The sequence below is a fragment of the Lates calcarifer genome, linkage group LG11, assembly GCF_001640805.2.
Source record: "Lates calcarifer isolate ASB-BC8 linkage group LG11, TLL_Latcal_v3, whole genome shotgun sequence".
Classification (NCBI taxonomy): Eukaryota; Metazoa; Chordata; class Actinopteri; family Centropomidae; genus Lates; species Lates calcarifer.
The window spans coordinates 4,730,316-4,756,787 of record NC_066843.1 but is presented as its reverse complement, the minus strand read 5'-3'; the positions used below and the strand labels follow the sequence as shown (position 1 = coordinate 4,756,787).

Sequence of the window (26,472 nt, the reverse complement as noted above, 5' to 3'; positions counted from 1 at the left end):
CGGACAGACATTCTGTTCATTCAGTGCTTCATTGGAATAGAAAAAATGTACTTTAGAGTTCACAGCCAGTGAACTGAGTGTGTTGTTGAATTAAATGAACGCACCTATATCCAATTTAATTAATATACACGTGTTAGCTTTTTAAACCAAGTCGGCTTTAGCAAGTTTAACTTGGTGTATTAAGAATGTCCCAGATGAGTTCCCATAGGACAGACGTTGAGCACGCTCAGAAGTTCACTCCATGAACGGGAGGTACGTTCAAGTCCGCCCCCCCGTGGTGAGTGTGATTGTCAAAGTAGAACCAAGAATTATCCGAGTATCTTAGAAAGTTTGTTTTCTAATGCAATATGAGGAGTTGACGTGTCAGCATGTTGCTAGAAAGTGATATTGACGACGTTATTGTTCATTACTCCCAGACGTATGGGTATATTTGAGCACGTGGTTGCTAATGTTAGCTAGCTAGTGAGCTAGCAAGTTAATGTAACGCTTGCTAGCAGAAATGCATTGAAGTGGCGTGGTATCTTGTGTCAAAAATGGCGCTTCATTGAGTCTGTTGTTTCTATATTACGACACTTGTCCCCCTCGGAAGGAATGAAAATCATATTTCCGAAAAAGCAACTGCGGTCTTCCCTATATGGACAGATCATATATTTTCCCATGATACAGTTGTGCTCAAAAGTTTACATACCCCAACAGAATTTGTAATATTTCTTAAAAGAAAATATGAGCAAGCAGGCAAAGCACATTTCTTTTATTTTTAACTGCTTTCAAATTAAATTAGAAGGCACCATGTTGTTAATACTGTGTATTGCCCAGAGACAACTTAGTTGTCTTTTGTGATAGTTGTGGATGAGGCCCCCTTTTTTCTTGGTAAAAAGCCTTTGGGTCCTGTAAATTCTTGGGTTTTCTTGCATGAACCGCATGTTTGAGGTCAGGAGACTATGATGGCCACTCCAGAACCTTCACTCTCTTCTTCTGTAGCCCTTCTTCTGTTTGGATCATTGTTATGTTGGAAAGTCCAAGTGTGTCTCATGCACAGTTTCCAGGCTGATAAAACTGTTCATTATTTTCTTAATAACGTGCTGCATTTATCTTGCCATCAATTTTGACCAAACGCCCTGTGTCACTGTAGCTTACACACCCCCACAGCATCAAAGATCCACCTCCATGCTACACCTGGGGATGCTGTACTTTAATTACATTTTAAACAGCCGCACCAGTTTTTTGCAGAGAAGCCTGTATGACAGGTGAAATTGCTTGTGGGTTTTTCTGTGCATCACCAAAAATTTTCCTGGTTGAAATCTTTGCTTGTCTACCTGACCGTGACTTGATATCAACAGATCTCCTAATTTTCCACTTCTTTTATCAGAGATTGAACACTACTGATTGGCCTTTTCAAATCTTTGGATATATTTTTATGTCCATTTCCTGATTTATAAAGTTCATCTACTTGCAGGTCCTTTTGACACTTCTTTTGCTTTCCCCATGACCAGCAAAGTCAGTGCAGCCCTGGATGAAATGCGAAGGGGTCTCTCAAGAGCTAAGAAACTCATTGACTGTTTGTACCTAGACACTAATTTCAGACAGGACACAGGTGTGGAAATTTACCCTTAATAGTTAACAGTTATCACTATGATTTAAAATGGGCAAACACCATGATGTGATTAAAAAATGGCCAATATTTCAAAAATTCTGTCAGGTTATATAAAACTTATGACACAACTGTATCACAGATTTGTAAGAGCCAGAGTTGTTATAATATACTTAATAAATATTAGTATATGATAATTGTTGACTAGTAGTACATTTTTGGCTGTTTGTTGCTGATATTTAGTATGTTGTGGGTCAATTACTAGATCTGTAGTGGTAAAGTGCGCCCCCTATTGTCATAATGGAGAAGTAACTGAGCTGTCACTCACTGAGGAAAAGGTGTATTTGCACGTAACTTCACATGGAGCACTTCACACTGCTGAAATGGCAGGGAGAAAATTTTGTTTACTTTTGTATTTTTATTTCTTATGTGGCATGGCATTGGGGATTTACCTTTTACATGTAGATGGGTCTTTAAATTTCCCTTTAAAAGTCTCAATCAGATTACATCTTGCAAACTAAAACTACTAGTTATCAAAGATTTAATTGTGTAGTTTCTTGTAAAATGAAAAAAGAAAAAAAAAATATTTAACCATTTTCAATCTGTCCCTTCATGGAAAGTTTCTCTGTGTTGTTGGGTTTGTGCAGGTCCTGTTAGCTTCCATTATATTTCTTTGCTAATCTGGCATTTTTGTAATATCTAGTGGTCATAGTCGTTGTCTAGTGGTCGTCAGTAAGAGGATTAATTCAAAGTATTAATCACATGTACCCTTTCATTTTTTCATCAGGTTAAAAAATTATATATAAGAAAAAGAGAGAAAAGGGCTGTGCAAAACTATGCTAATAAATCACTGGATCATATGTTGTTCCAGTCCTGAAACAAACACTGAGCACAAACTGTGCCCAAAACCTGCTGTTTGTAAGTAGAAATAATGACAAATCTTGGCAGGTTTTGGGCACTTAGTGGCTCAAAGACACTGAGACGTCTGGAGAAAAGCTTTTGCTGTCTGCTTAGACGAGTGAATTCCACTCCAGCAAGGGATTAGATACCAGTAACTTTCTCTGATAAATATTTATTCACTTTAACTTCATTTTCCCTCTCAAATCGCACCGTTTACAAAAAATAAATCACAATCATTCATATGATTTTTACAATCAGCTCACCAAGAGTTCTCAAGTTTGGTCATCTACAGCTTGTACATTGTCTTTCACTCTTAAGACTGTTTAAGTACCAGCACAAGAGGCAGTTGCCCCACCCCCTCCACAAGTCTTGATGCCATTGTTACTAAAGATAGCTTACCCAAAGGTTGTCAGCAATAATTTTAACCCAAAGTGCAGAATTCACAATCATTGTATCACCTTAGGTTGGAGTCAGTTAAATCTGTATTGATTTAGCATTTACATGAACTTGTTTCCAGACTAGCATTTTACCAAAATGTTGTGACATGGGGGATAACACATATTAACAAAAGCTCACCATAGCAACCTTGTGTTTACACAGGTTGTAATTCTTGTTTCCTCCTGTGGTGTCTCTGATTAATCCTTGGCTCAACGCCTCACTAAAGGTCCTCTCTCCCTTGCAGTTCAGGCCGCTGGGACATGACCCCTTCACCTCATGTGCGTATCACATCCAGCAGTGTCAGTGATATGGAGTAAATACAGAAACCATTATTTTAAAACATTTGTGTAATCAATTTTTAACCATTTCCTCTTGGTTACCATGGTTACCAGAGTTATTTCTGTTTTTTCAAAGTGGTTAAACATGTGACGTGCCTTTCAAATTAACAAAAATGTCAAAAGAAGCTTTACATTCAGTGTGCTTGTGTGTCCGTTAAACGTTTCTCAGCCAGACAATCTTCATGTAAAGGAGGTATTTGATTTTGCTCAAAATACATTCAGTTTGAGCTAAGAGCTCCCATGGTGATGACAAAGGTCATTAGTTAGCTGATTAGCATAAGGCACTAAAATGTAGCCACAAAGGCTTCCAGGTTAAAAATAATTCCCTCCAGACTCCAGCTGGAACATTTATGTTAATAAATACAGTTGTTCATACTGTACACTATAAGGCCATTTACACAATGTTTATAGTCTCATGATTCTTGCATTTTCATTTCAGTGCAAATGTCTTGGCTGCTGCTCCAAGCAGACTTAAACCAAGTGTCATTATCCAAAATAGATCCATCAATTTGACTAAAAGAGTGTGAAAAGGTTCATGACTGATTGGCTTCATCCTGAGGCTGCAGAGAAGGCACTTCTGCTACTGTGCTGTCAGTCTTCCCTGGATCTGGGCACTACGTTCCACCTGGTTGACAACCTCCCAGGTGAAGTCTGAGCACCCCCTGGCTGTGCAGCCGCAACAGGAGGTCGAACTCAGCCGGCATGGCATGGAATTTCTTTTTTGTTTGTCTGTCATCGTAGTAGTGGTTGGTCAAGGTGTGGAAGCTATATGGGTGATGATTGAAGGGCCAGAATCCATACAGATGCACATCATTACAGACTTCCAGCGCCAGGCTAGCCATGATTATGCCAGTGCTGAGCCGCACTGCTCTCAGGCCCTGGGAGCGCCAGAAGATGGCCAGACTCTGGAGGTATGCAGGGTTGAAGAAGACTGGCCGGGTGGGGCTTTCAAAGTCCTCAATGCTGTAGTAGGCCCGCATGGAAACAGGAGTGTTGTGGCCATAGGAGAAGGCAGGAAGGAGCAACAAGGAGTTGCCATAGCTGCGCAGGCTCTCCACAAATGGTCGTCGACGCCCCATGAGGGCTCCATACCTGAAATTAAAGGAGGAGATGTGAAGCAGCAAAACAAGAGGAACATTATCATGTTACTGTGTGGTGATATTCATCCTCTTTCTCACTTCTCTAGGAGGATGCTTGGGTTTGCTGTCACAAGGTCAGTCTTGATGCCCACATGTTTCTCATAGCCGTTCGCCAAAGGAGGTAGGTTGCACCTGAATAAGCATCAAAAGATACAGAGATCAGTTCAGTTCAAAGAGAAGTTCAATTCTGTTGCTGAACACTGTCATCAGCCGTTCAGTCCTCCAGACATCTTTCTTACCTGATAACAAACTGAGCTGAATCGATCATCTGTCCACAGCTGCTGTTTGTCAGGATCCCTCCGTTCCCAACAACAGCACATGTGTCCCATGTTTTGTTTGAGAAGGGATGCTCCTGCGATCAACAGCAATAGAAAATATGTCATGAAACAGTGGCATTAATACTGATTATAAGATACTGTGTGTCAAAGACAAAAAGCCATGTGGAGAGAAATCTGTGGCCAGATCTGTTTCCTCTTCAATTAACCCTCAGGAAATCCCCTGCAGTACCCATACATATTAACGTGTGTTTCTTTTGCTAGTGTACGAGATCAGTGTTCTTCCCTTCTTCAGTTGAGTTGCAGCAGAGTCTTGGTTTTGCTTTAGTCCTTTGGGATTCAAAAGGTATAAAAACATCCAAAAATCTTTTAAAGAAAATGACAAGTTAGCAAATATGGACCATTAATCTTTATCCAGATTGCACCATGTGCTCCTCTCAGTGTTTGGTACTATACAGAGATTGACAAGCAGTGGCAGAAATGTGAGCCTGTGAACTGGAGCTCAGAACTTGAGTGAACACACTCCTGAAATGAGAAGATAAAACAGAACAAACATAAACCCCTGTAAACCTCCCTCTGTGGCAGAGCGTTTGTACTTGGATAAAGATGTTTACAGCCATCACAGTTTGCAGGGTGATCATGAGAATAGCTAATTTTATTGTGGTCTGGAAACTGCAGATATTTAGTCCAGCTGTTTATGGCAGCTAGTCAGTACACAAATAAACTACAGATAAATACTCTCAGTACACTTAAGGGGATGTGGCGTAGTGGTTTGGTGTTTACTGCAAAATTGGAGTCTGGGTGAATCATGATGATCAGATTTTTTTAAAATCTGTTCACATTTGTTTAATTTCTGTGTTGGTGGCAGGATGAAGGGGTCTAGCTCAGTGGTAGAGAATTTGACTGCAGATCAAGTGGTTCCCAGATCAAATCTGCATGTTTCCAGGAAGACTGTAGGTGGTTGTAGTGTTAAATTACAACATGTAACTAAAACTTTTATGATTCAAATTATGACATCACAACAGGCACATGCTAAAACAGATGTCTGCTTCATGAAAACAAGTAATCACATGCTCTATGTCTGTGGTCACTGAGGGTGTAGGATGTGATGATCACTTCCTCAAAAAAAATCATTTCATTTCCACACTGCCCTAGCATTATGGGAAGAGTTCAGAGCTATAAGTACAACATACCACATACCACATACCACATACCTGTGCAAGGTATTGATGGGAAAAAGCTGTGCATGAACACTGAGACAATACGGGGAAACATAGACTGAAACATGGCAGGAAAAATGACTTTGAGAAGATGATGGTGTTATTTTACAGTTATGTATCGTGAGCCAGACCTGACTTCTCAGATATTGATACACTAAATTTGCAAATCAGTGACTGAGAGATGGCCTGTAAAATAATTAACAAGCAGCATGTTGAACATTTCTAGTTGGCGAATCACCCTCAGTGAATCTGCACCTCTCTCACATCGTTCCCACTGATTCAATCATGATTCATTTATTCCAGGTGAAAAATATGCACTTAGATACACTGGAAAAACTGTCTCTCAGTTCTAAGCTCAGCAGTGAACTTCATTTTATTATTTACTTATTTCTTGCTGTTTTTATCCATGGCAGCACGGCTCTAGAGATATCAGTGTCAGTCAGTTCACCACCTTGGTTCAGACTGCATAGATGTATGTGTGATGTAATGATAAGATAAGCACTGTCTCCTGGAGTGAAGCCAGTTTCAAAAACGAGGAAGAATAAAAGTGACGTCCTGTGTGTGTCATAGTAATATTGATCCTCATCTGTGTTTTGCACAGTTGTCCGTTATGAAACTTTGTGCATTGTATTAAACCATCTAGCTTTGTACAGCAGTAAAAATTATGTTCTTAAAAGGAGATCATTGAAGTCACATACTGTATGTAACAAATACTGTATATAGAGGGGGTATAGCTCAGTGGTAGAGCATTTGACTGCAGCTCAAGAGGTCCCCAGTTCAAATCTGTGTGCCCCCTATCTTTTTTTTTCTCCCTTCAAAAATAATTACCCTTGAAATGTTCATAAAAAGCAATAGTAAATAATAAATCCTAATCCCAAGTCACCAAACAAGCAGCAAATGTGGCGATAATATTCATAAATGACAAACAACTTACCTTTGCAAAGGTGCTGAAAATCTCCAGGTTCACCTGAAGGGACCTCTTCTTTTCCCCATCGTACACAAGCTTTGATCCCACTGGAGTGTTGGCCTGGGTGACAATAGCCTTCTCAAAACCATTGCACTTGCTGTTCAGCTGAGATCTGGGGAACCAGAAGAAGGTCAGGACTGTTGATGTGTACTGACAGGTCAGTTTAAGTGTTGAAATGTAGGCTTTTGATTCCTTTTTTTTTTTTTTAATGACGAATGTGAGTGATAACAGTCTTGGGTCGTTCAGGTCAACTCACTTCATTTTGACCTCTGTGACCTTAAGACGTGTCATATTTAGTGTGGATATTTTCGCGAAAGTTCCTCTGCTTCAACATTTCTATTTCTCCTTCTCCTACCATGACTTTAGTTGTTCCTCTTTCTGTTCATGTTAAAGAATCTAGTATTTAATGGTCACGCAAACATCAGTTTTAGCCATTTGTGACAAATGTAAATCAGGTAAGAGGGTGTGGTGAAGATGATGAAGAGATCTCCTCTATATTGTCTTGCTTGTATATAGAAGTTTATTACAAAGAAGTCCAGCATCAAGCCAAGCAAAACAGGGATCCGAGCCAATATGGATCTCTCTCCCTAACAGCTCTAAAAATCAGTATATATATGTTAGTTGTCTTCATGATCTATAGAGAGACATCGGAATCTGACTCAATGACTTCACTTTTCTAAGAAACAGAGAGGAGGGAGGGAAGGCCCTCTCCCTGTCACATGTTTATGTTCACGGCTATTAACCTAAACATGAACCCAAAGAATAGAAAAACATACATGGAGCTTCAGACACTACAAGGGGGCACAGATCCATCTTTTCTGGGCTTACCCTATACGTTAAAACATTTTGGAGGAAATATTTACTCAGAATTATTACTCAGAACACGCCTCCCATATGAGACCTAACAGGCTTTAACTGGTGCAATGATATAGTTCCCGTATAGTTCCTGTCTTTATTTATAGGAGACTTGGTACTTTGCGTCTGAATCACACTGTAAATTCCAGCCTGTTCATAAACATGAGAGCATGTTGTTTTGTTTTTTACCTGAATTTCTGGTGATTGTCCTCCTGCTTCTTCCAGGGTTGAGAATAACGCTCTATTACTTTGTCGATGACCTCCCTGCGACACACACACATTGAAATACAGTCAGGTGAGTAAACCATGTAGCGTTGACTTAATTTGCGGAGTGGCTGCGTTTGCTCTCACCTGCAGCCTTTACAAGGGTCAGAGGGCTGAGGGGCGCTTTTCTCTCGAGCAGGCAGTTTGCGAGGTTCCACATTACTGTGAAGCAAACAAGAAGCAGGACAAATGAGATAAGAGAGATTATTTTTTTACCTATTTACTGAGCCCTGTGACAGGGTACAAACCTAACAATCTCTTCTGATAATCTTTGAACTACTTTTGAAACTTTCTTTCACCCAATGAAAGAGCAGATTTGACCCAGCCTTACAGTAGAATGCTCCTGCTCAGCCTTAACCACCATGACCAGCCCAACTGGCTTGGTAGTCATCACCTGAATCCCATGGCCCACTCAGCTGTCCAACCACCAACCACTAATCCAGTCCTGTTTTTTTGTCAGTAAACACTAAAGCAAGAGGAGAAACCATACAAAACTCTACACTCAGGGATGTAATCATGTCTGTCTGCTTCATACCCCATAAATGAACAACCAGAGCACAAACTCGAGACCTTTGCTACATTTCAGCAGCAGACTTCTCCCACTTCATGTTCGTGCAGCGTAATGTCTGTGGTCTGTGATGTGTGTTCCTCATAGAGCTATGTATCATCTCCACTTCCTGTTTTTCTGTTTCCAAAAAGGTTAACAATTTTAAAAAAGACTCATCAATAGAGAGGGGTTGGAGTTTCGTCATGTGTGATGCTGCCTGATTCCCAGTGTTCACACAGTCTTTTGATGTGTGTACCTGTGGGACAACAAAGCCACAGCCTATGACAGATTGTTATTAAATGTCAGAGAGCAATGTCCTTAAATTGCACATGGTTGCTGTTCTGGTTGCTCATGTTAAAGCTTAAACAGCATCTCATATTTAAGTTTCAATGACACACTATAAGAAGTGAAAATCTTTTTTTTTTTTTTTTTACAGAAGAGTTGACCAAATTAACAGTTTGACTGCTCATATCTCTACTCTTAGAGTGCTTAGTATACTGGAACAAGTCATGATATTGAGGCATTTAGCTCTTTATGGGATGCATCCACTTACACCTGGCTGAAGAAAAGAGGAAAAGAAAGGCAAAATCAGCTCTTTTTTTAAAAACACCAGTCATTTCACCTTCTACAGCTACAGTATGTGCATTTTGGCAAAAATGATGACACAAGTGGAAAAGAAGTGTGCAGAAAAAAGTGAGGAAAAAAACTTAAAATGCTGCTATTTCACCCCTATATCCTCAACTGTCATATCAGCATCTTCTAATACCCCTGCCTTGTCAAAGCCCAGTGTGCCTCTTTATCTTTCAGAGCCTAAAATACAAAACCTCCCTGATCAGACTGAAGAGACTGTGTGTGTGTGTGTGTGTGTCTGTAGAGGGGATTTGAAAAGGTAGTTACACACTTACTTGTCGTTGAGCACGTACCAAATGAGAGTGGTCAGCAGGCTCGCCACAAAGAGGAGAGTGATCATCCAAGAGAAGAGTGACCTCAAGGGCTTTCCCCTCATACCTCACCCCTGCTAACTTCACCCCAGCTAGCCCCCTCACCTTCTGCCTGTCTCTGTCCTGCTTCACCTTGCCCAACGCTGACTAGTATCTGCTCTCTGTCGCCCTCCCCCTCTTTTCATTTACATTTCCTCGCCCCTCCTCGGCTCATTCTACCGGCTGTATCACTCTCCCTCTCTCTCTCTCACAAGTGTGTTAATCTTTGGCCCCTCTCTTCTCTCTTATGTTTTCTTTTACCTCACTCCCCTCTCCCTCCTCACCCTTCCTGTCTGTCTGTCTGGTTTGACTCAGTTTTCTTTCCCCTCCCTCGGTAAGCGAGTGCACGCCTCCTCAGTTATCAGATTGTCTTCTTTTTTTGCCTCTTGTTCAGGCAAGTCCTCTGTCTTCTGTGTCTCTCTACTTTGTCTCTCCTCTCCTCCCGTTCGAGTCCAGATCAGCTGAGACGAAAACCGTCTTCTGCTGCTCCACATCCCACTTTAATCCTTGTCATGTCTCTTTGGTCCACCCATCTTTTTTCCCTCTTTTTTCTCATGCGCTCACACAGACAAACTCACAGTCCTACTTTTCCACCGTAGTACCAAATGCTAGAGCTCCCTCTGCTCTCCGCCCCCACCTCAGAGCTTCAGCCTTGACTCTCCGGTCTGCCTTCCCTCCCCCCAAACGGCCTCCGCCCACACCCCTTAAGCCCCTCTCCCCTTTACACAAAAAGGAGGCAGTAACATGAGTGCCCGGTACTGAATTAGCCCACAGTTTGCCTCTTGACTAGCATGTGTATGTGCCAGGAAATGTTCAAAACCAGTGAGGGGAAGAGCAGAGGAGGGGCACAGGCTACTTGTCCAATCAGAGTGACTATTTAATACCCCCCCAAAACTCTTACCTACAAACACAAGCTTCTTTTATTCCCATGTCAAACTTTTCCAGCTGTATTGACTCATACTTCCTGACAATAAAAGTGAGTGTGTCCCGGTTTAAGAGGTGGGAGGGGGTTGGGGGCCAAGGAGGGGAAGTCTCCCCTCAGCTCAGATGGGAACTTGTTTCTAACATGGCTGCACTGCTGGCTGGATCAACAGGCTAACTCACTAAATAACTAAAGATGGTAAATGAGAGAAGCAGAACTGCCAAAGAAGCCAGAGAGAGACAGAGAGAGACAAAAAGCAGAAATAGGTGGGGAGTCAATGCCCAGATGAGATATAACTCATCTGTTGTTTGGCAATAGGAGCTCTGTGTTGCCAGCTGTGCAGTGGAGGAAGAATAAAGTTCTGGAGGTATAGCTCAAGCAGGATTACAGGAATTATGTAGAGCATATGGGATACATTTTAACAATAAACACCCACAGGCAGATGACCACACCCAGTTCTCCTGCATTTATCCCTCCTGATTTAGTTTTCAGTGGAAAAACTCCACGCTGAGATCCTTGCAATAAAGTAATAATGTTTGGTATCAACATGCTGAGTAAGCTGAGCTGTGCCACAGCAACCCCCACTGGCCCCCACCTCCCACACAAACACACACAACACACACACAGAAGAAATCCATAACAAAAGAACCCTTGGAAAGACTTTTATTCTGGCAGACGTCAGCATTTGCAGAAAACTTGTTTGGATTGTGTGGCTGCTTTGCCTGTGACCAGACGGAAGGCGGGGGGAACGATCAATAAAGAGGGTTCTGCAGCTAATAAAATCAGACTAATAGTTCCAATACAGACAGAGGGATATTAGGGAAAGTTAAAGCTACACTTAACCTGCTTTTTACCTCCAGTACACATTCATGTAATGGTTTGGTGATCTGGGGACTCTGAGCAGATGGAGCTCTTGTGGTGGATACGTGTTTGTGATGTCACTTGTCATAATGTACAAAACCAAAGTCCAAAATAACTGAACTTTCACACTTTCTAAATGTCCGATAGTCAAATTCAGTCTTTCAGTCTTCACCAGACTGGAAACAAAAGACACCTCATTCCTCTTCACCGCACCAGAATTTTCTAAATGTATCCTGATCTGAGGAGAGATAACACAAACTCACTCTCCTGAGAGCAGTGCCTCTGGGAGGAAGTACACATATGCACGACCTTTCATGCATCATGAGACGCTAACAGGAATGTGAAGAGCAACGTTGGGAGAAAAACGGCTTTCTCCAGCATGGAAACTCTGCAATAATAACAAGGCTGTGGGCAAGAAAAAGGGAACCACTGCCCCAGAATAACTGGGAGTGTTTTGTACAGTACAGCAACAAACACCTTGCTTCTCTGGCGGCCTGTTAAATCAAAAATCTAGACCTCTCATCTGGCTTACCCTCATTACAGGCTGTTCTGCTGCCTCCCACGCACAACAGTCAGTCATTAGCTCATTACAGACAATGCCATTTCCATCTAAGGACTCCATAAGTTATTTAACCGCATTAAAACCAAAGAAGTGATTTTTCAAGATGACATTCATAATCTTGTAACACAGGAGACTTCTCAGCATTGTGCAGCTCTTGTGTGCCTGCAGGAAGCCCTCAGACTCTTCTTCTCAGCATGGATGAATCATGCTGGAATTATCATCTCAGTGATGGATGATTGTGTAATTAGGGAACTTTTTAAAATTAATTTGTTGTGCAGCACAGGGAAAAGTCAGCACAAAGTTGATAAACTGTACATTCTGCAACTTTCTGCAATTGAATCTAGTCTCTGCGTGTGCCCATATTCACTTAAAATTGGCACAGGACACCTCAATTCTCCTCAATAAGGGGTTAATGGATGTAAAGTGGCAACGCTATTTTAATTCCTATCAAGTATTTGCATAGATGATGGTGGACAAACACTTTCATAGCTCTGTGCATCTTGACAGGAAGTCTAAACACAGCACGCTTTAGGGTAGCAGACGATAACGGGAGAGGAGTAGGTGACAGGGGGGTGGGGTGAGGGAACAAAGTACTTCCACTAAAGAGCCCATGTGACACAATCACAAGTGAGACAGAAGGACAAAGATCTTATTGTCACTCTGACAGAACCTTATAAATCTGTCCTCCACCTTGTCCATACAACCCGTTACTGCAGCAGTGATGAGGCTGCTGCCATTACCCTGCTTCCTCTTTTACGCAGGTTTCTGGACTGTTCATAAGGTAAAACACATGAGGGGCAGGATGTGAACCAGGCTTGCCTCCGTTTCTGGTAAACACTTCTAGACGATGGGTGTTCCCCCAAAAGCACAGCAAACTTCCTGCCAGGATTCAAGCTGGTTTATGATAGTTTCTTTTACACACAAAACACATACATACATCTACACATTTATATGTATATGGACAAAACTGAACTGATATTTCCTTTTATTTTCAACTCCCTTGTTTTTGTTTACAACTTAAGCAAAGCCCCCGGAGCAGGATAAACATTTGTTTCCATGCAGTTTGACTCAGACCTGTTTCCCGTATGCAACACAGACCTGACAGACACCACAGCGATGTGGTGTGTTGAGACCTGCCAAACCAAGACCACATTTAACGTAGGTGAACTACAGACTGTACTGTCAGATAATATGAATCAGCAAGCGTCAGCAAATTGCATGGGGAAAGATTTCTTTGCTCTCTTTAAATATGAGTGTGATTGTCTGTTAACAAGCAGTGAAAATGGTGACGAGAGGACGCAAAGTGTATATTAAGTTGAAGTTTCCGAGGTAGTGAGGCTTTTTCTAAAACTAATTTTTGCTTTTTCTTGTAAAAAAAACTGAATATTTTCTCTTCCCCTGACCTCTAAAACGTCTTGAAATGTGAATAAAATATGGATAGATTCACCTGCTACTAAAATTATTAGCTGATAAACTGATTGGTCGATCTGCACAACAATAATCATCTTAAACAAACTGATGGTTTCCAGCAAAGAAGCCAAATATCCTCTGGTTCCATCTTCTCAAAGGTGAATATTTGATGTTTTTTTCTCTGTTTAACATAGCTGAAAAGTTAACATCTTTAGTGTGAAAATGTACTGTTTAATCTGACCACTAGGGGAAGCATTGTTTTTCCTTGTGTGTTAAGATAGCAAGTCTTCCCCAGGTGTATTAATTAGAGACAGGAAGACCAGTCTGAGTCAGTAACAGGTGGGATCACACGGTTCTAATCTACAGCTACAAGAAACATCATGTAATGTAAGTCACATTTTATTGACTTGATTTCTACAACCACACCAAGGCTGCACTTCTTTTATCTTATCTGCACTAACCGCAGGTCTCACAGTCTTTGAGGGTCCAACAGTAGCACTGAAAGTTTTAAGCTGTATGAGGCTTTTTCCTCTCATTAACTTTACTGAGAGCAGATCTAATCATGAGCTCTGGGACCTGTGGCCCACCCGACGGAATAATTTTGCGGCTTTTCTTCCAGCTGTCGGTCCTCAAAACTGTCATCACCTTCCACCTCACTTGCGATGGCTGAGACTGGTGAATGGCTCCGCGGGGAGGCGTGATGGGATAGGCGGGCTTGAGGGGGGCGGTAATGGGGTCATGTGGTTGAGGAACAGCTGATCCCGCTGCATTCCACGGCTGCTTAGCATGAGGGCCGGTGCCCTCCACCACCCTCCTTGCATGTTTTATAAACACCCACACAACTAAAAAACCCCACCGAGCGTAAACACACACACTGCGCACAAACCTGTAGACCACACTTAGATTTACTGGGCATATGCCACATAGACAATCACTTGGAGGGGAACATGCATAATTTACACTTCCTGCTATGGCTGTAATGGACATGAGAGACAGATCAATCCCTAATAGCCTGAATGGAATAGATCAGAGTTGTTTGTGTCTAACATAAAGAAAACAATAAACACATTTTTATAGCTTTTATCAGTATGTGTTTGTTTCATGACATGTCAGACGTCCCCAAAATCTTTTCTCTAGAGCTCAGATTGAGTGAAAAGTAATTTCCTGTAGCTCTGTCTCAGATCTGATCCCAACGACACAAAGATATCACAGAATTTGTCAAATTGACCTCAAAACACTTTGAGCAAACTGATATTCTCAGACAGATTCACCAAAACTCAGCAAGACGCTTCTACAAATCCAAAATAATTAATTTAATTATATTTAATTGATACTAATGTTCAACATTCAGGCCCAAATCAGCCCTTTGAATCTGTCATACCAGCTGTAACCACTAGATGGCAACAAGTCTGTAAAATAAAATTTAAAAACTGACAACATATTTACACAATGTCTGTTGTTTCTCAAAATAATTGAAAGATTTAACATTTAGTTTGAGAAACTGGAACAGGGATCTTACCTGTTTCATCACTTGAGTTTTAGATTTGGGACCCAGGTCACTTGAGGTCAAAACAGCGCCCAGAGAGTTAACAGCAGTTCGATTCCTCTCAAAGCAGGAAATGAAATTAATCATAACCGGTTTGAAATCAGAGGTCTGGAGATAATTCTGTGTGGCCTGGTACAGACAGACTACACTAAACCAGTTATCAGAGATCGTACAAAGGACCTGATACAAAGATGACATTCAAGCTTGAATTAATTCTACAAATTACAAAACATGAAAGAAATATTCATTCTTAATCACAAGCATCCGTGTTAATGATCTGTTCAAGACCCAGACACGTCAGAGAGACTTTCTTCTTGACTGACTGGGTTGTAGTGAAAGGAAAAATGACTTGTTAAATTCAGTTTAGCAGAGAGTTTGAGATTTTTGTTATTAATGTTGCTGCTGAAATTTGACACTTTTCCACAACAGAATTAAACTAATTAAACTGGACAACGGTGGTGCAGCCGTAGAGTTCAGACTTTCAAGAACTGTTTGTTATTTAGTTCTATTTTTGTATATAATTACTTTAGGCTGACAGTAGCCCTCACTGTCAGACATTACCAAAGAAGTAAGCAGTAGTCTGTAACCCCAAGGTCCACTTAGAGGCTTTGTTTTGTGCCATCAACCATGACAGGCTGGATAAGTGGCTGTTTTGAGTTCATCTGTGGCACCTTTAAGGAATTCTTGTCAGTGTTGCTGTACAAGATGAGCATTAGACGTCATTGACCTTAGGAATAATAGTTTAACAAAACAATCAGAGCTCAAGGTGCACTTTACTGCTTTGTTCCAGAGCTTTCAGAAAAATTGGACCTTGATTTTGGATTGTTTCCTGACCAGATGTTTCAGGTATTTCAGGTTTCATTTGTAAAGCCTAAACTACTAAGCCCAACTACTTTCTGTTCATTAGACTACATGTGTGTTCAGATGTCAAATGCATGTTTAGACGACTCCTGCTACAAATACATCTTCTGTTTCACAACTTTAGAGCCAGAGGGGATGGCATGACTGTGTGCCAACTTGCGCAGCTGACAATCCCAAAAACATTTCACATTTCTGAGCAGTTTGTTAATATCAAACCAGACATTTTTTTAAGGTGTAGACCTTGTAAATTTTCCACCCTTGGACTCTTGAATCATCGCCTTTCTTTTCACTGTCACAAAGCACAAGTAGCCTCTGCGCTGACCACTTCAATCACCACTCTGCTATAGGTTTATTGTGGACTAAATCCTAGCTGTAAGCGACACTTTAATTGGTGGGGCTTTGTTATTGCTTGGTTGATGTGAAATGCTTAATCAATACTGGTCTCTAAATGGCTATAAAGGGTGGCATGTCTCAAATTTTCCTCCTCTTTGACAATCTATCCAGCGTGTTGAGGATTTTTCATTGACCCAGCAGTTATTGTGTTAGAAATAACTATGAAAAACATTGTATTCCTTTAGCAAATAATGAAAAAAATATTGGTAATGGATGTTAGAAGGTCCAACTTCTATGAAGGAGAAACATATTAAATGTATTTCTATTTGGACATTAGTTCTCTTGGGGTCACTGCATGTGTTAGCAGCTTTTTATTCCACACAATTTTATTCCACACAATTATTTCCTGCTGATCAAATACTATGAAAGAACAAAGCACAAGAGATAATCAGTGTCTTTATGTACACTTTTATTTCGGCACTCGACTGATGGCAGAGTCAGGCAGGACGGACAGAGCCAGATTACTTCTTGGTCTCCTCCTCCTTGGACAAGGTCTTGATGATCTCCTCCTTCTTGGCCTGGAGACGCTCCTCTCTGCGCTTGCGGGCCTCCTTTGTCTTGGAGCGACGAGCCTCGGCCTGGTCACTGTAGGGATGGTGGAGAGAAAGTGACAGCTGTTATACATCCATAGAAACAGCACGTAGTCAGATTCATCAGTTTTCTCCTGGCTCTACTTTAAATTCAGATAATTTAGCGCAGATCCCCAAAATCTATCACTTCCCCAACCCACAATTTAGTGCATAGCAGAATGAGGTTGACTACTTCAGTAACATGACTGGGAATATGGGCCTTCATGCCTCAAATGTGGGTTTGTCAAGATGAATAGAGCTGTATTTAAGTGCCTATTTAAAGGACCTGAACAAAACGGGAGAAGAACATTGGGTGTTGACTTACGCCAGGAGCTTCTTGCGGGCCTTGTCTGCCTTCAGCTTGTGAATGTGCTCCATAAGGATTCGCTTATTCTTGAACACGTTACCCTTGGCCCTCAGGTAGAGGCTGTGGTACCTGAAAGAGCGGAGTGGAAAGAGGTATTAACACATTATCAGCTGCAGTTTCAAAAGGAACAGTAGCTACAATACCAGTGTTGTTAAAAAGCAGTAAGACACCTTGTGTCTTCCCTGTGAAAAATAACCTCCTAATCTTAAATGTGTTTGGTGCAAACAGATGAAATCCATAGAAAGGAGGAACAAGAAGTCATGAACCTACATGTGCCTGTCAATCTTCTTGGACTCCCTGTAGCGACGCAGCAGACGACGCAGGATCCTCATGCGCCGCATCCAGTTCAACTTTTCTGGCATACGGGCATTGGCAGTACCCTTTCTCTTACCTGAGGAAAGGAATTAGGAAGGTAAGTCAGCTTTCACTGTACACACTGAGCTCCATAATCCAAATAGTAATCATTCCATACCTCTCCTTAGTAAATTAAGTTTCACATAGATGGTTTCCTAAATTTATCAGTTTAGTTGAATAATTTATAATTTGCAGCTGGTTTTCCTTGTTCATATGACCTACCATTTGGCAGTCTTAAAACAAGTGCTGTTATAAACGCAACAAACCTGACATACATCAGGTCAAACTGAGAACACTGCTTCAACTTACCGACACCCATGTGTCTTCCCTTGCGGCGTGCCAGTGTGTTCTTGCGGCAGCGGGCCCTGGAGTGGACCGTAACAGGCTTGCGAATGATAAGACCATCCTTCACCAGTTTACGGATCTGCTGGCCTGAAACGCAGAAAGAAAGTTAGATATTGAGAGCAGAGCAAGGGAGCATATACACTATTTCAACTGGGAAAACTCCAGAGATCTTATGTCTTATTACAATGTAATGTTGATATACTTCTTTACGTTGCAGACCATGGAATTGATGTGTGTTTGCTAAATCTATAGTGTCACTTTATACAACTATTGTAGTAAAAGAACTGGTCTTTTAAAAACACAAACCTTGCAAATATCTGTACCAAGAATTCCATTTAGCACAAGAAAATAATTTAACTCATATTCATACAATCAAAGCAGACCACCAATAATTCTACAAATAAAGATTAGTTTAATAATCATAATATGTAATGTTATCTGGTCTGTAATCATTGTATTTATAAAAAATTTCTTTCTCTGATTCAGAGAACTGAATTAACCGGCAAACACTATGATCTAAGCTCTGGCTTTAGATTTCACGGTTATTCAGTAAACCTAGCTTTGGTTTATGTGTGTGAAGTTGTGAAATAAAGAGAAGTAAAGTTTGAAAGACTTGGGGGAGAATACCAGGCACAGGTCTAATGAAAAACAACACTGACATTGTAGGATCCAGCGTGTTTTGACGGTGCAAAACTACACTGAGGGAGTACACCTTCAAGGCTGTGTCAGTTATTGCATAAAATTACCATTAAAAATGCCGGCCCGGATATCTGTGCATTATTTGAGCAGGCCGTTGTACCTATGAAGTGGACTTGTTTCTGTCCATCGGTCTGTCACACGTTTAGATGGCTGTGATGGAGCGAATGAGTCTTTACGCTGAGACAGACAGCAGCTAAAGACCAGCAATTCATTGTCTCCATAAACGCTGATGCTGATTATCAAACTTTGAGACGACTTGTTGCTCTACTTACGGGAGTTGGCGTTGGCGATCTCATTGGTCTCGTTGGGATCCAACCAGACCTTCTTCTTGCCGCAGCGCAGGACGCTGGAGGCCAGCCTCTTCTGGAGCCTGAGCATGCTGCAGGTCGCAAAGATAACACCCAGTCAGACATATTAACTTCACTTACATAGTTCAACACCTGCCTCAAAAGGTGAACCAAGCTCCATGTCACACAACTGGCCAGTTTTATATGTGATTAAAAATGCTGCTACACAGGATAAGCGACTAAGACGCTGTTAGCCGCACAGCTAACATTTAGCTAACTGCCAGCCGGGTTGACAACATGGCCTCTCAGTCTGCTACATCGTGTTACACTGAGACACGTAAAATGTGTGATTTTGATTTTCTAATGACGTATAAACGTTATGTGTCTTTAAACAAGACATATAGCTGTCTTTATAAAGTGATTTGAGGTTTACAGTTTTGCATTTAAACGGCTAAATTGTGACTTTTATTGTGCCATCGTCCTGTGATCCTACCTCATGGCTGCTACTTCAATAGGAAAAGGAAGGCTTGCGAGACGAGCTGGAAGCTACCATTATAGAGGAGAGTCCATCTTTGAGCACGGAACAGCTCGGTCTTAGCTCAGACGTTTTTAATATCTTAAACATTTTGCGGTGCTAATATTTATCGTTAATTAAAGCTCACATTGATGGAAAATTATCAGAGACGATGATAATCTTGAGTATATTTTAAAACTTCAAATCATCGAACCCCCGTTGTAAAATTATGGTACTGACCAGGTTTTTTGCAATGCATTATGGGTGGCGTAGTAGCAGGGTGCTTTCTGCTTTTGTACCACATGGGGGCAGTGTTGAGAGCAGGAACACCACCATTATTATATTTATTTTTATCCTAATATCTTTTATTTGTATATTGTTGATGTTCGTTCCTATTAATAATGTAAAATGATTAATTCTGCCAGTTTTTAGACGTAATCCCTGATGTAAAATGTTCAGCTAAGCCGCCCTAATAACGTCCCCACAAAAGGGTTCACATCATGTTCAATGAGGATTAAAATTAAACAGGAAATTAAAATTCCATCGTACAATAAGGACTAAAATAATAAAAATAGTAACAATAGAGTATTCTTATTACATTTCATTATTCCTCTTATTATTACAGTGGTGTTTATTCTGTGTTGGCTGGCTTACATTACAAGCTTGGTCAAATACAGTTGCCATTTTTCCATTATACTTGAAAATGTTTGTGTTGCTTCAGTGCAAATAACACAAAAGAAACTAATAATGAATTACTTATCTTCTGTGTTGTCAAAAGTCTTTCTGATTCAGGAGTGGGCTGTTTGTTATTTAATGCATGTTTTTGTCTGCGTTATAGTAATGAATTTCAAAGCAACAGAACTTTTATTATAAAACCTGACAGCACAACAAGCACAAAACAAAAGTTTGTGTTCTGAAAATATTGTACAACCTCAAAGTATGTTGACACTGTCTGAACTCTTTTAGTGATGCACTGTGAAACACACCCTGCCAAAGATGTGAAAAACACCCTTAATAAAACAGCATAAAAAATTAGCAGTAACAAGTCTAGCAGCAAGTCGATGTCAAAAATATGCAGCACAGGGAGGGTGAAAAAAAAACATTCTGACTATTGAGAACAAATTAAGAGATTAGATAAATGCATTTGAGGCTTTTGAGTGGTTTCTATTAAAAACAAGCAGCAGTGAGTGGTTTAGTGAGTGGCCACTTATGAAGCCGTTTATAAAAAAAAAAGAAGAAGAATAAAAATAGCCAATGGTACATTACTATCTGGCTGGCTACTTATTAAGGGTGCCACTGTTGCATCCTCGAATCTCCTGGCAGCAGCCCGTTTCCATGGCAACGCCGCACGCTCACAGTGTGGGTGCGTGAGGAGCTCTTGTGTGACTTTCCTCACCTCAGGTGACCTCAGAATACGAATTGAAATCATCATCTCTAGGCAAAGTATGACCCAAAGTGCCAGATCGCCAGAGCTGATGCAACTTCAAAAGACACGGCGTTACTCTCTGCTAAAGAATGTGTCGTCCAGTAAGAGAACAACAGTGTTTAAAAATCCTAAAGAGGTTGGACTGTTTGTCCTGTCCACCCTGGGAGAGGGCCTCTTATGTGCTTGGACCAGGATATTTTTTGAGGTCCTCTATTATACTTTTTCACAGATCTGTGGTTTGGTAGTCTGTGTGTAGGTTTGTCTTTGACCTCTCAGCACGTTAGAAGCCTGGATAAGGTGTTTACATGCTCAACACATAACCAGGATACTCAAAAAGTCTCATCATAACCAGACTACTGGTGCACACTGAATCATGCTCAGCATGATGGAGAAGTTGTAGTTGGGATGTAGTGTCGTCTTAGACGAACCAGATAGAACAAGCATTACAGTTTGACCAGAGTTTTTGCTGTGAATGAGAAAAAAAACGTCTTATACCTCAACAGCTAATGTGCAGTGCAACTGCATTATCAGAACACGTAGCCCAAAAAGAGCTATATTAACTTGGGATGAATCCAGTAATGTAGTAGATTAATGTGCAGAGGTGTGTTGTGCTGCTACTTTTGAACTCAGTTTGTCAGTGAATTACAACTCTCTGTTTGTGCTTTTAAGAGCTGGACTCATGCCACATACAAGAGATCATTTAATTGGTTCAATCGGCATTCATTTCCTCTGACTTGTGTTAAGTGGTATCAAAGTCGCAGAGAGCAGCACTGAGCCTGAGGTCTCCTCTTTCCATCAGTTACTTTGAGCCAGCAGTGAATCTGAACCTCAGACGACAAGCAGGATGACATATTGGGCAGGTCAGAGGGATACAGTAATCTCATTTACAGGATCCTTTAATGCCGAATTCATTAGGGCGTTCATGATGATGCACCTGTGCTGCCATCCCTCACCAAAGACTCGTTTCACACAGAGTTCACGATCCAGACTGCAATTATAGAGTCGTGCCCGTCAAGAAGGAGGAGAAGATGCAGCAGTTGGAAATCAAACAGCCAATATTTACAATAGATAGGTTTATTCTACCTTTGCTTTTACTGCATGTAGTTGCAAAGAGGAGTGAGCTGAAGATAGCTGCTGTGGACTTGGTGTCCATCCACTCTGTTACCTTGGGCAACGGCACAGAGCTGAAAAAAAAAACAACAACCTGAAACTCAGTGTTCTCCAGCTGCACATTATGTTTTCCTTGGAGGAAGATGTTGACCAGCTGCTGCAGTAGAGTCACAGGGACCCTTTAGAGACACAGCTATTATCATTTCAACAGAACACCATGTTTCTGTTTCTCTGCTTTTTTTTCCTTTATCTTTTTGAAGAGTATAACCATCGAGGCTTCCTCCTCCTACCCAGTTCTCCGGAAGTATGAGCTACAGCCACAGAGGATGATGATCTTGTGGGTGTTCAAGCCGACGCCATCAGCTCTGATCTCAGATCACAACGTCACACAGATTTCCCTGCAGAAGGAGTTTGTCACAGACTTTCAACAGGCGTGGAGATCAATTCCCTCGCGGGGTGATTTCTGTGAGAGGTGGAGGTGGATGAATCAGCCCCACTGTTTATTCAGATTTCAGTCGATATGATCATCTATGCTGTGTGACCTCAGTTCAGATCTTTCTCACAGACGTGTTTTAACAGTCGACTTCGTTTAAGACTCATATACTCAGATCTGTCCATGACAGTCTTGGGAATCATATACATGATTGTGCACATGACGCAGCACGCAGGTTGTTGGTGGAGAGCTGAGGGGCCCTTGATAGCAACTCATCCCAGGGGCCCTAGACTGTAAATATCTGTAATTTCTAGCATGTCTCTGGAACCATTAAAACTCTGGGGCCTTTGAAACATCCGTTCCTATCAAGGCCACAGCACCATGAACCTCCACGTGTGTGTGTGTGTGTGTGTGTGTGTCACAGCCACCATCATCACCAGGGCTCTGTTGTTCCCTCACCAATCGATAAGTAAAGGTGGGGTCTGTTCAGTGGGGCGTGGACCACGGCTCCCAGCTGGAGTCTGTTGAGCGCACACAGGAGACAGAAACGGCGTGAAGTTCGAGAGAAAAAGACATAACTATACCGGTAGTTAGAGGATGCTGCCTTCAAAATAAAAGCATGTCTACCTCAGTTGAAAGAGCAAACTTACATTTCATATGACTACTATGACAACAGCTACTTCTACTTTCAGTGCCACAGTTTTTACCTCTAACTGTTGAAGCCCGATAGTAGCACAATAAAATGTATATAATAGTAAAGGATATATACTGAATTTACATTAAAAAAAGATATGCCATAGTCCAAATGAATTTAAGTCACTTTGACAAACATGTTTAACAAAGCAAGGGTGTTAATCACGTTATTGGAGTTAGTGTATGTTTCCTCCTGTCCATTAGATTACATATAAATTGTAGATTTGCTGATCTAAAGCAGTGATTGGCAAATCTGACCCTCAAACACTAATACTCTGTTCCCTTTTTAAATATTTTTTCATTCTTTCATTTAACCACTGTCGACAACAACATTAATACGAAGCTCATGTAAATCCCAATAGACATGATCTTGTATTAAATGATTTACATATTATGTGTTGCTGTTATATCGTTAGATCCAGACTAGACAAGGCTAGATCAGATTAGATATCGGATTCCCTGGCTTCTGTCAGGTGTGTTTGGGATCGCTCTGTGCTGTGTGATCATCATCATTCAGCCTCTTTGCAAACTCATGCTGTGCTTTATTTTTGTAATGGTTATTTTAAGAAGGAAAACAGCAGTATTAGAAATCTTGAATTCCAGTGACTCTATCTTCAGCATCGTGATAAAAAATGAGTCACACTCTCCTATAGTTGCCACCCTGTTTTGTGAGGTTTATTTTGAAAGCAGTAGTTGCGTCAGTCCGTTGACTTGACTCTAGTGTAAAAGCCTGGTGCGCCAGTGTGTAACGCTATAGGCTGGAGGGAGGCAGCTGTTGCCATTATTTTACCAGCCAGCTCAGATACATCAGCGGCTTTACCCTCCCCTGAACAGAGAGACAGAAAAAAAAGATGAGTCTGTCGACACCGCCATAAACACACGAAACTGAAAATAGATTTAAAGAAAAAGTTAAATCAATGGTACAGAAAAGTAGTATGTCCAGGACGCCTTCGACCTCAACCCAGGAGATCCAAATGGACATGTTCGACCATCATCCACACACACAGGTAAGAGCAAGGAACAGAAACGGAAGAAAAGCAGAGGTATTGTGACAGAAAACAGAAAGTACTCTGAGCTCTGTCGCACATTTATTCTAAAGAGGCTTTTTATGACAGTGGAGCCGTTTCACTTCTGAAGATTAACAGGTTGTTCGGCAATTAAGTCGCCTAATTCTGTAAAACGCTACGGCACCGTGCACTGATTTAAACCTGAGTTTTAATGTTAGTAAGATTTTAAGAGGAAGCAGGAACATGGTTATGGTTTAACAGGTTGTAGTTTTTTTTTTATCCATTTGGATTCAGATTTCTGGTTTCATCCTTGGCCCCGTGTCTAGCCGCCGGTAATTGTGTTGGTTTTAGTAAGTCGCCTGTGTGTAACCATATGTGAGGATATGATGTAACGCTTGTTTTTATGCTTTCTGCTCATTGGGTCCTTATGAAAACCACGCCTTTGTTTAATCAGTCAGTCAATAACCAAGTAGATGTTTCACAAAATGTTGATCTGTCCAGCTGGAGAGGAGTTGAATTGGAGTTTTATTTGAAGCAGGAGGAGGTGGAATCTTTTAAGTTTTAAGTTTTAAGTTGTTGATTTTGTTTTTTAAAAATGTGGCTGGTGTTTTAAGTCTCGCATCTGACATCAAACCTGTTTCTCAGTCTGAGGAAAATCCTCTCTAACACACCAAAAATTCAACTTGGTGAATTGATGTTTCCCTTATTTACAAATTTATCCCTCAACTTTCGATGGTGTCACTCTTTTCACAGCCACAAATAGACTGTGGCTTTTAGGATGTGCCATGATGTTGTGGGCATGTTTAGTCATAACAGTTTAAATGGATGAGAGAGAGAAAAAAAAAAAACATGATGAGAATATCTAGAACAAACACACCCACGCTGAGCTCAGTCATTGTCTCTCTGGAGAAGGAAAAAAAAAACACCTCACCACAGACAACCAAGTGCTTTAAACCATGCCAAGTCCCGCTCTCTCCTCTTTACTCCCACTCCTCCCAGCTCTTTCTCATCTCTCTCTTCCTCCCTCTACTCTCCTGATTCCTTCTCCATCCACTTTGAATGGCCCGCTATCTTCATCCTGCTCTCGCCATCTCACCTCGTCCTGTCTGTTTTTAGAAATCAGATCTTTATCTGCTGCGAGAGCTGTGGTGTGAAACAGATGGACCCCCTCCTTGTGCCAGGCAGCAGGAATTGGTGTGTGTGTTTGTGTTTGTGTGTGTGTGTGTGTGTGCCACCTCTGATCAATTAGATATAAAGTTCATGCAAACCTGCAGTGGGTCATGCTAGTATATGCATTTAGAACTCCTCTGTGGAGAGACAAGCAGGAAACAGCATTTCTAATATCCTGAAGGAGACGGTTTGAGTTTTCTGCCCAGCACCACAGAAGAAGAAATGAACTATGGGCTTAGAGCTGATCCAAATTCAGCGCCCGGGGGTCACTTACATTAAAGATCGTGTCTGCTTATCGGCCTCAGATTGCAGATCAGTGTGGATCTCTGTGAGCAGAATAACATATGTAACCTTCTGCTTGAAGAAGCGTCATGTGGTGTGTGTCTCACAGCCATGATATCATGCATCCTGTGCCCCCCCATGCTCCCTACCCTCCAGTTTAAAGCCCCCTGCTCACACACAACACCCTCTTTAATTATGGTCTTAATTTGGGAGGATGTTTGCCAACAGGAAACCTCCCCACCCTACTTCCCCTGGCATTTCCCTGCCCTTTACTGACAGGAACTCGCCCCATCACGGCATCACAGAGACCCCCCCTCAAAAAAAACACACCGGCACCCACACACGTCATGCCACATTTAGTCGTTAACCTGTGACAGCATAGTACAGGTTTTCCTCTGCCACCATTACCAGCAATTCCTTGAAGAAACTGGGTGTCATGTTAGTAGTCCAGTCATCATCTCTATCTGTTATTATCACATTTTATTTATCAGTTTAATTGCTGAGATATCTGGTGGCAGAGCAACGTCTCCAGAAGAGCAAGCATCGTGACCAGGCAGATTATCTAACAGGTTGTAAACAAATCCACAGTGTATTCATGTTATCTAAATCACTCATGAAAACAAATGAAAAGAGACGTAAACATGAAAATTATTACTTTAAAATGTTGCCGAGAACCTGCAGGTGCAACTTTGACCAACTTTGACATCTTTCACTTTACACTCCTGTGGATAATGTCTCTGTACAGTAACCTCTTTGATTGCCTCGTCATGTTGCACCCTGAGATCTTAAGATGCTGAGCGAGTCACCATTTATAGTAAAACCCAGTAGTCCTGTGTGATCTGTTTCTGGCTATGGCAAAACCTGTTGATGCAGCAGAGCGGATTATGATCTGATTCCTCATACAGAGGTGGTCCGGTTCACTCAGCCAGGTGTAAACGTGGTGTATACAGTTACATTACACTTCCATTGGTTACATTCTGGTGCCCATATTAACACTGAAACTGTTTTTGCTTGCTGCAATCATCCCTTCTGTTCACACTGGCCATTAAGAGATCATAATACGAAATCCACAATCTTTGTTTTGTGCAAAAATGTATTCAGAAGTTTATCTGAAGCTTATATGAGGATTCAACAGTCTGATGTAGTC

General features: G+C 41.3%; 3 protein-coding genes, 1 long non-coding RNA gene and 1 other non-coding gene across 7 annotated transcripts in view; 3 read left to right on the top strand and 2 right to left on the bottom strand.

The window, feature by feature from the left end:
* Positions 1-2,643: 2,643 nt before the first annotated feature.
* st8sia6 (ST8 alpha-N-acetyl-neuraminide alpha-2,8-sialyltransferase 6) lies at positions 2,644-10,275 on the bottom strand. Of its 2 annotated transcripts, none has more exons than XM_018660596.2 (7): positions 9,458-10,275; positions 8,075-8,149; positions 7,913-7,987; positions 6,836-6,980; positions 4,646-4,758; positions 4,446-4,538; positions 2,644-4,359 (listed from the first exon to the last, which is right to left on the bottom strand). In XM_018660596.2, the coding sequence occupies exons 1-7, from the start codon at positions 9,538-9,540 to the stop codon at positions 3,882-3,884; spliced, it is 1,062 nt and encodes a 353-aa protein (XP_018516112.1). In that variant the 5' UTR covers positions 9,541-10,275; the 3' UTR covers positions 2,644-3,881. The 2 variants fall into 2 exon arrangements, with proteins under 2 accessions (XP_018516112.1, XP_018516111.1); XM_018660595.2 differs by having other exon boundaries at positions 9,440-10,265.
* On the top strand, positions 6,626-6,697 carry trnac-gca (transfer RNA cysteine (anticodon GCA)). Its single transcript has one exon. It is a non-coding gene; the product is annotated as a tRNA-Cys (tRNA).
* A 3,267-nt stretch (positions 10,276-13,542) lies between the features above and the next one.
* On the top strand, positions 13,543-17,397 carry LOC127142958 (uncharacterized). Its single transcript, XR_007814077.1, has 2 exons — positions 13,543-13,656; positions 17,234-17,397. It is a non-coding gene; the product is annotated as an uncharacterized LOC127142958 (long non-coding RNA).
* rpl19 (ribosomal protein L19) lies at positions 16,462-19,300 on the bottom strand. Its single transcript, XM_018660598.2, has 6 exons — positions 19,184-19,300; positions 18,676-18,782; positions 17,669-17,791; positions 17,276-17,396; positions 16,964-17,074; positions 16,462-16,654 (listed from the first exon to the last, which is right to left on the bottom strand). The coding sequence occupies exons 1-6, from the start codon at positions 19,186-19,188 to the stop codon at positions 16,531-16,533; spliced, it is 591 nt and encodes a 196-aa protein (XP_018516114.1). The 5' UTR covers positions 19,189-19,300; the 3' UTR covers positions 16,462-16,530.
* Positions 19,301-23,606: 4,306 nt separating this feature from the next.
* The window catches only part of cacnb1 (calcium channel, voltage-dependent, beta 1 subunit), a 31,032-nt gene continuing 28,166 nt past the window's right edge, over positions 23,607-26,472 (top strand). For both annotated transcript variants that reach the window (XM_018660627.2, XM_018660625.2), the window contains exon 1: positions 23,607-23,873. In XM_018660627.2, the coding sequence (XP_018516143.1) occupies positions 23,784-23,873 (90 nt within the window). In that variant the 5' untranslated portion in view covers positions 23,607-23,783. The remainder of the gene's footprint in view (positions 23,874-26,472) is intronic.

What these genes read in the sequence shown, in the direction of transcription:
- st8sia6 (XM_018660595.2), bottom strand. Translation starts at nt 9,540, where the DNA reads ATGAGGGGAAAGCCCTTGAGGTCACTCTTCTCTTGGATGATCACTCTC. An exon ending in TGGTACGTGCTCAACGACAA is followed by an intron (nt 8,150 to 9,439) that starts GTAAGTGTGTAA and finishes TTTGCTTCACAG; the next exon opens with TAATGTGGAACCTCGCAAAC. An exon ending in TCAGCTCAGTTTGTTATCAG is followed by an intron (nt 4,539 to 4,645) that starts GTAAGAAAGATG and finishes ATGCTTATTCAG; the next exon opens with GTGCAACCTACCTCCTTTGG.
- rpl19 (XM_018660598.2), bottom strand. An exon ending in GATCGCCAACGCCAACTCCC is followed by an intron (nt 17,792 to 18,675) that starts GTAAGTAGAGCA and finishes TCTGCGTTTCAG; the next exon opens with GCCAGCAGATCCGTAAACTG. An exon ending in AAGAAGATTGACAGGCACAT is followed by an intron (nt 17,075 to 17,275) that starts GTAGGTTCATGA and finishes CCGCTCTTTCAG; the next exon opens with GTACCACAGCCTCTACCTGA.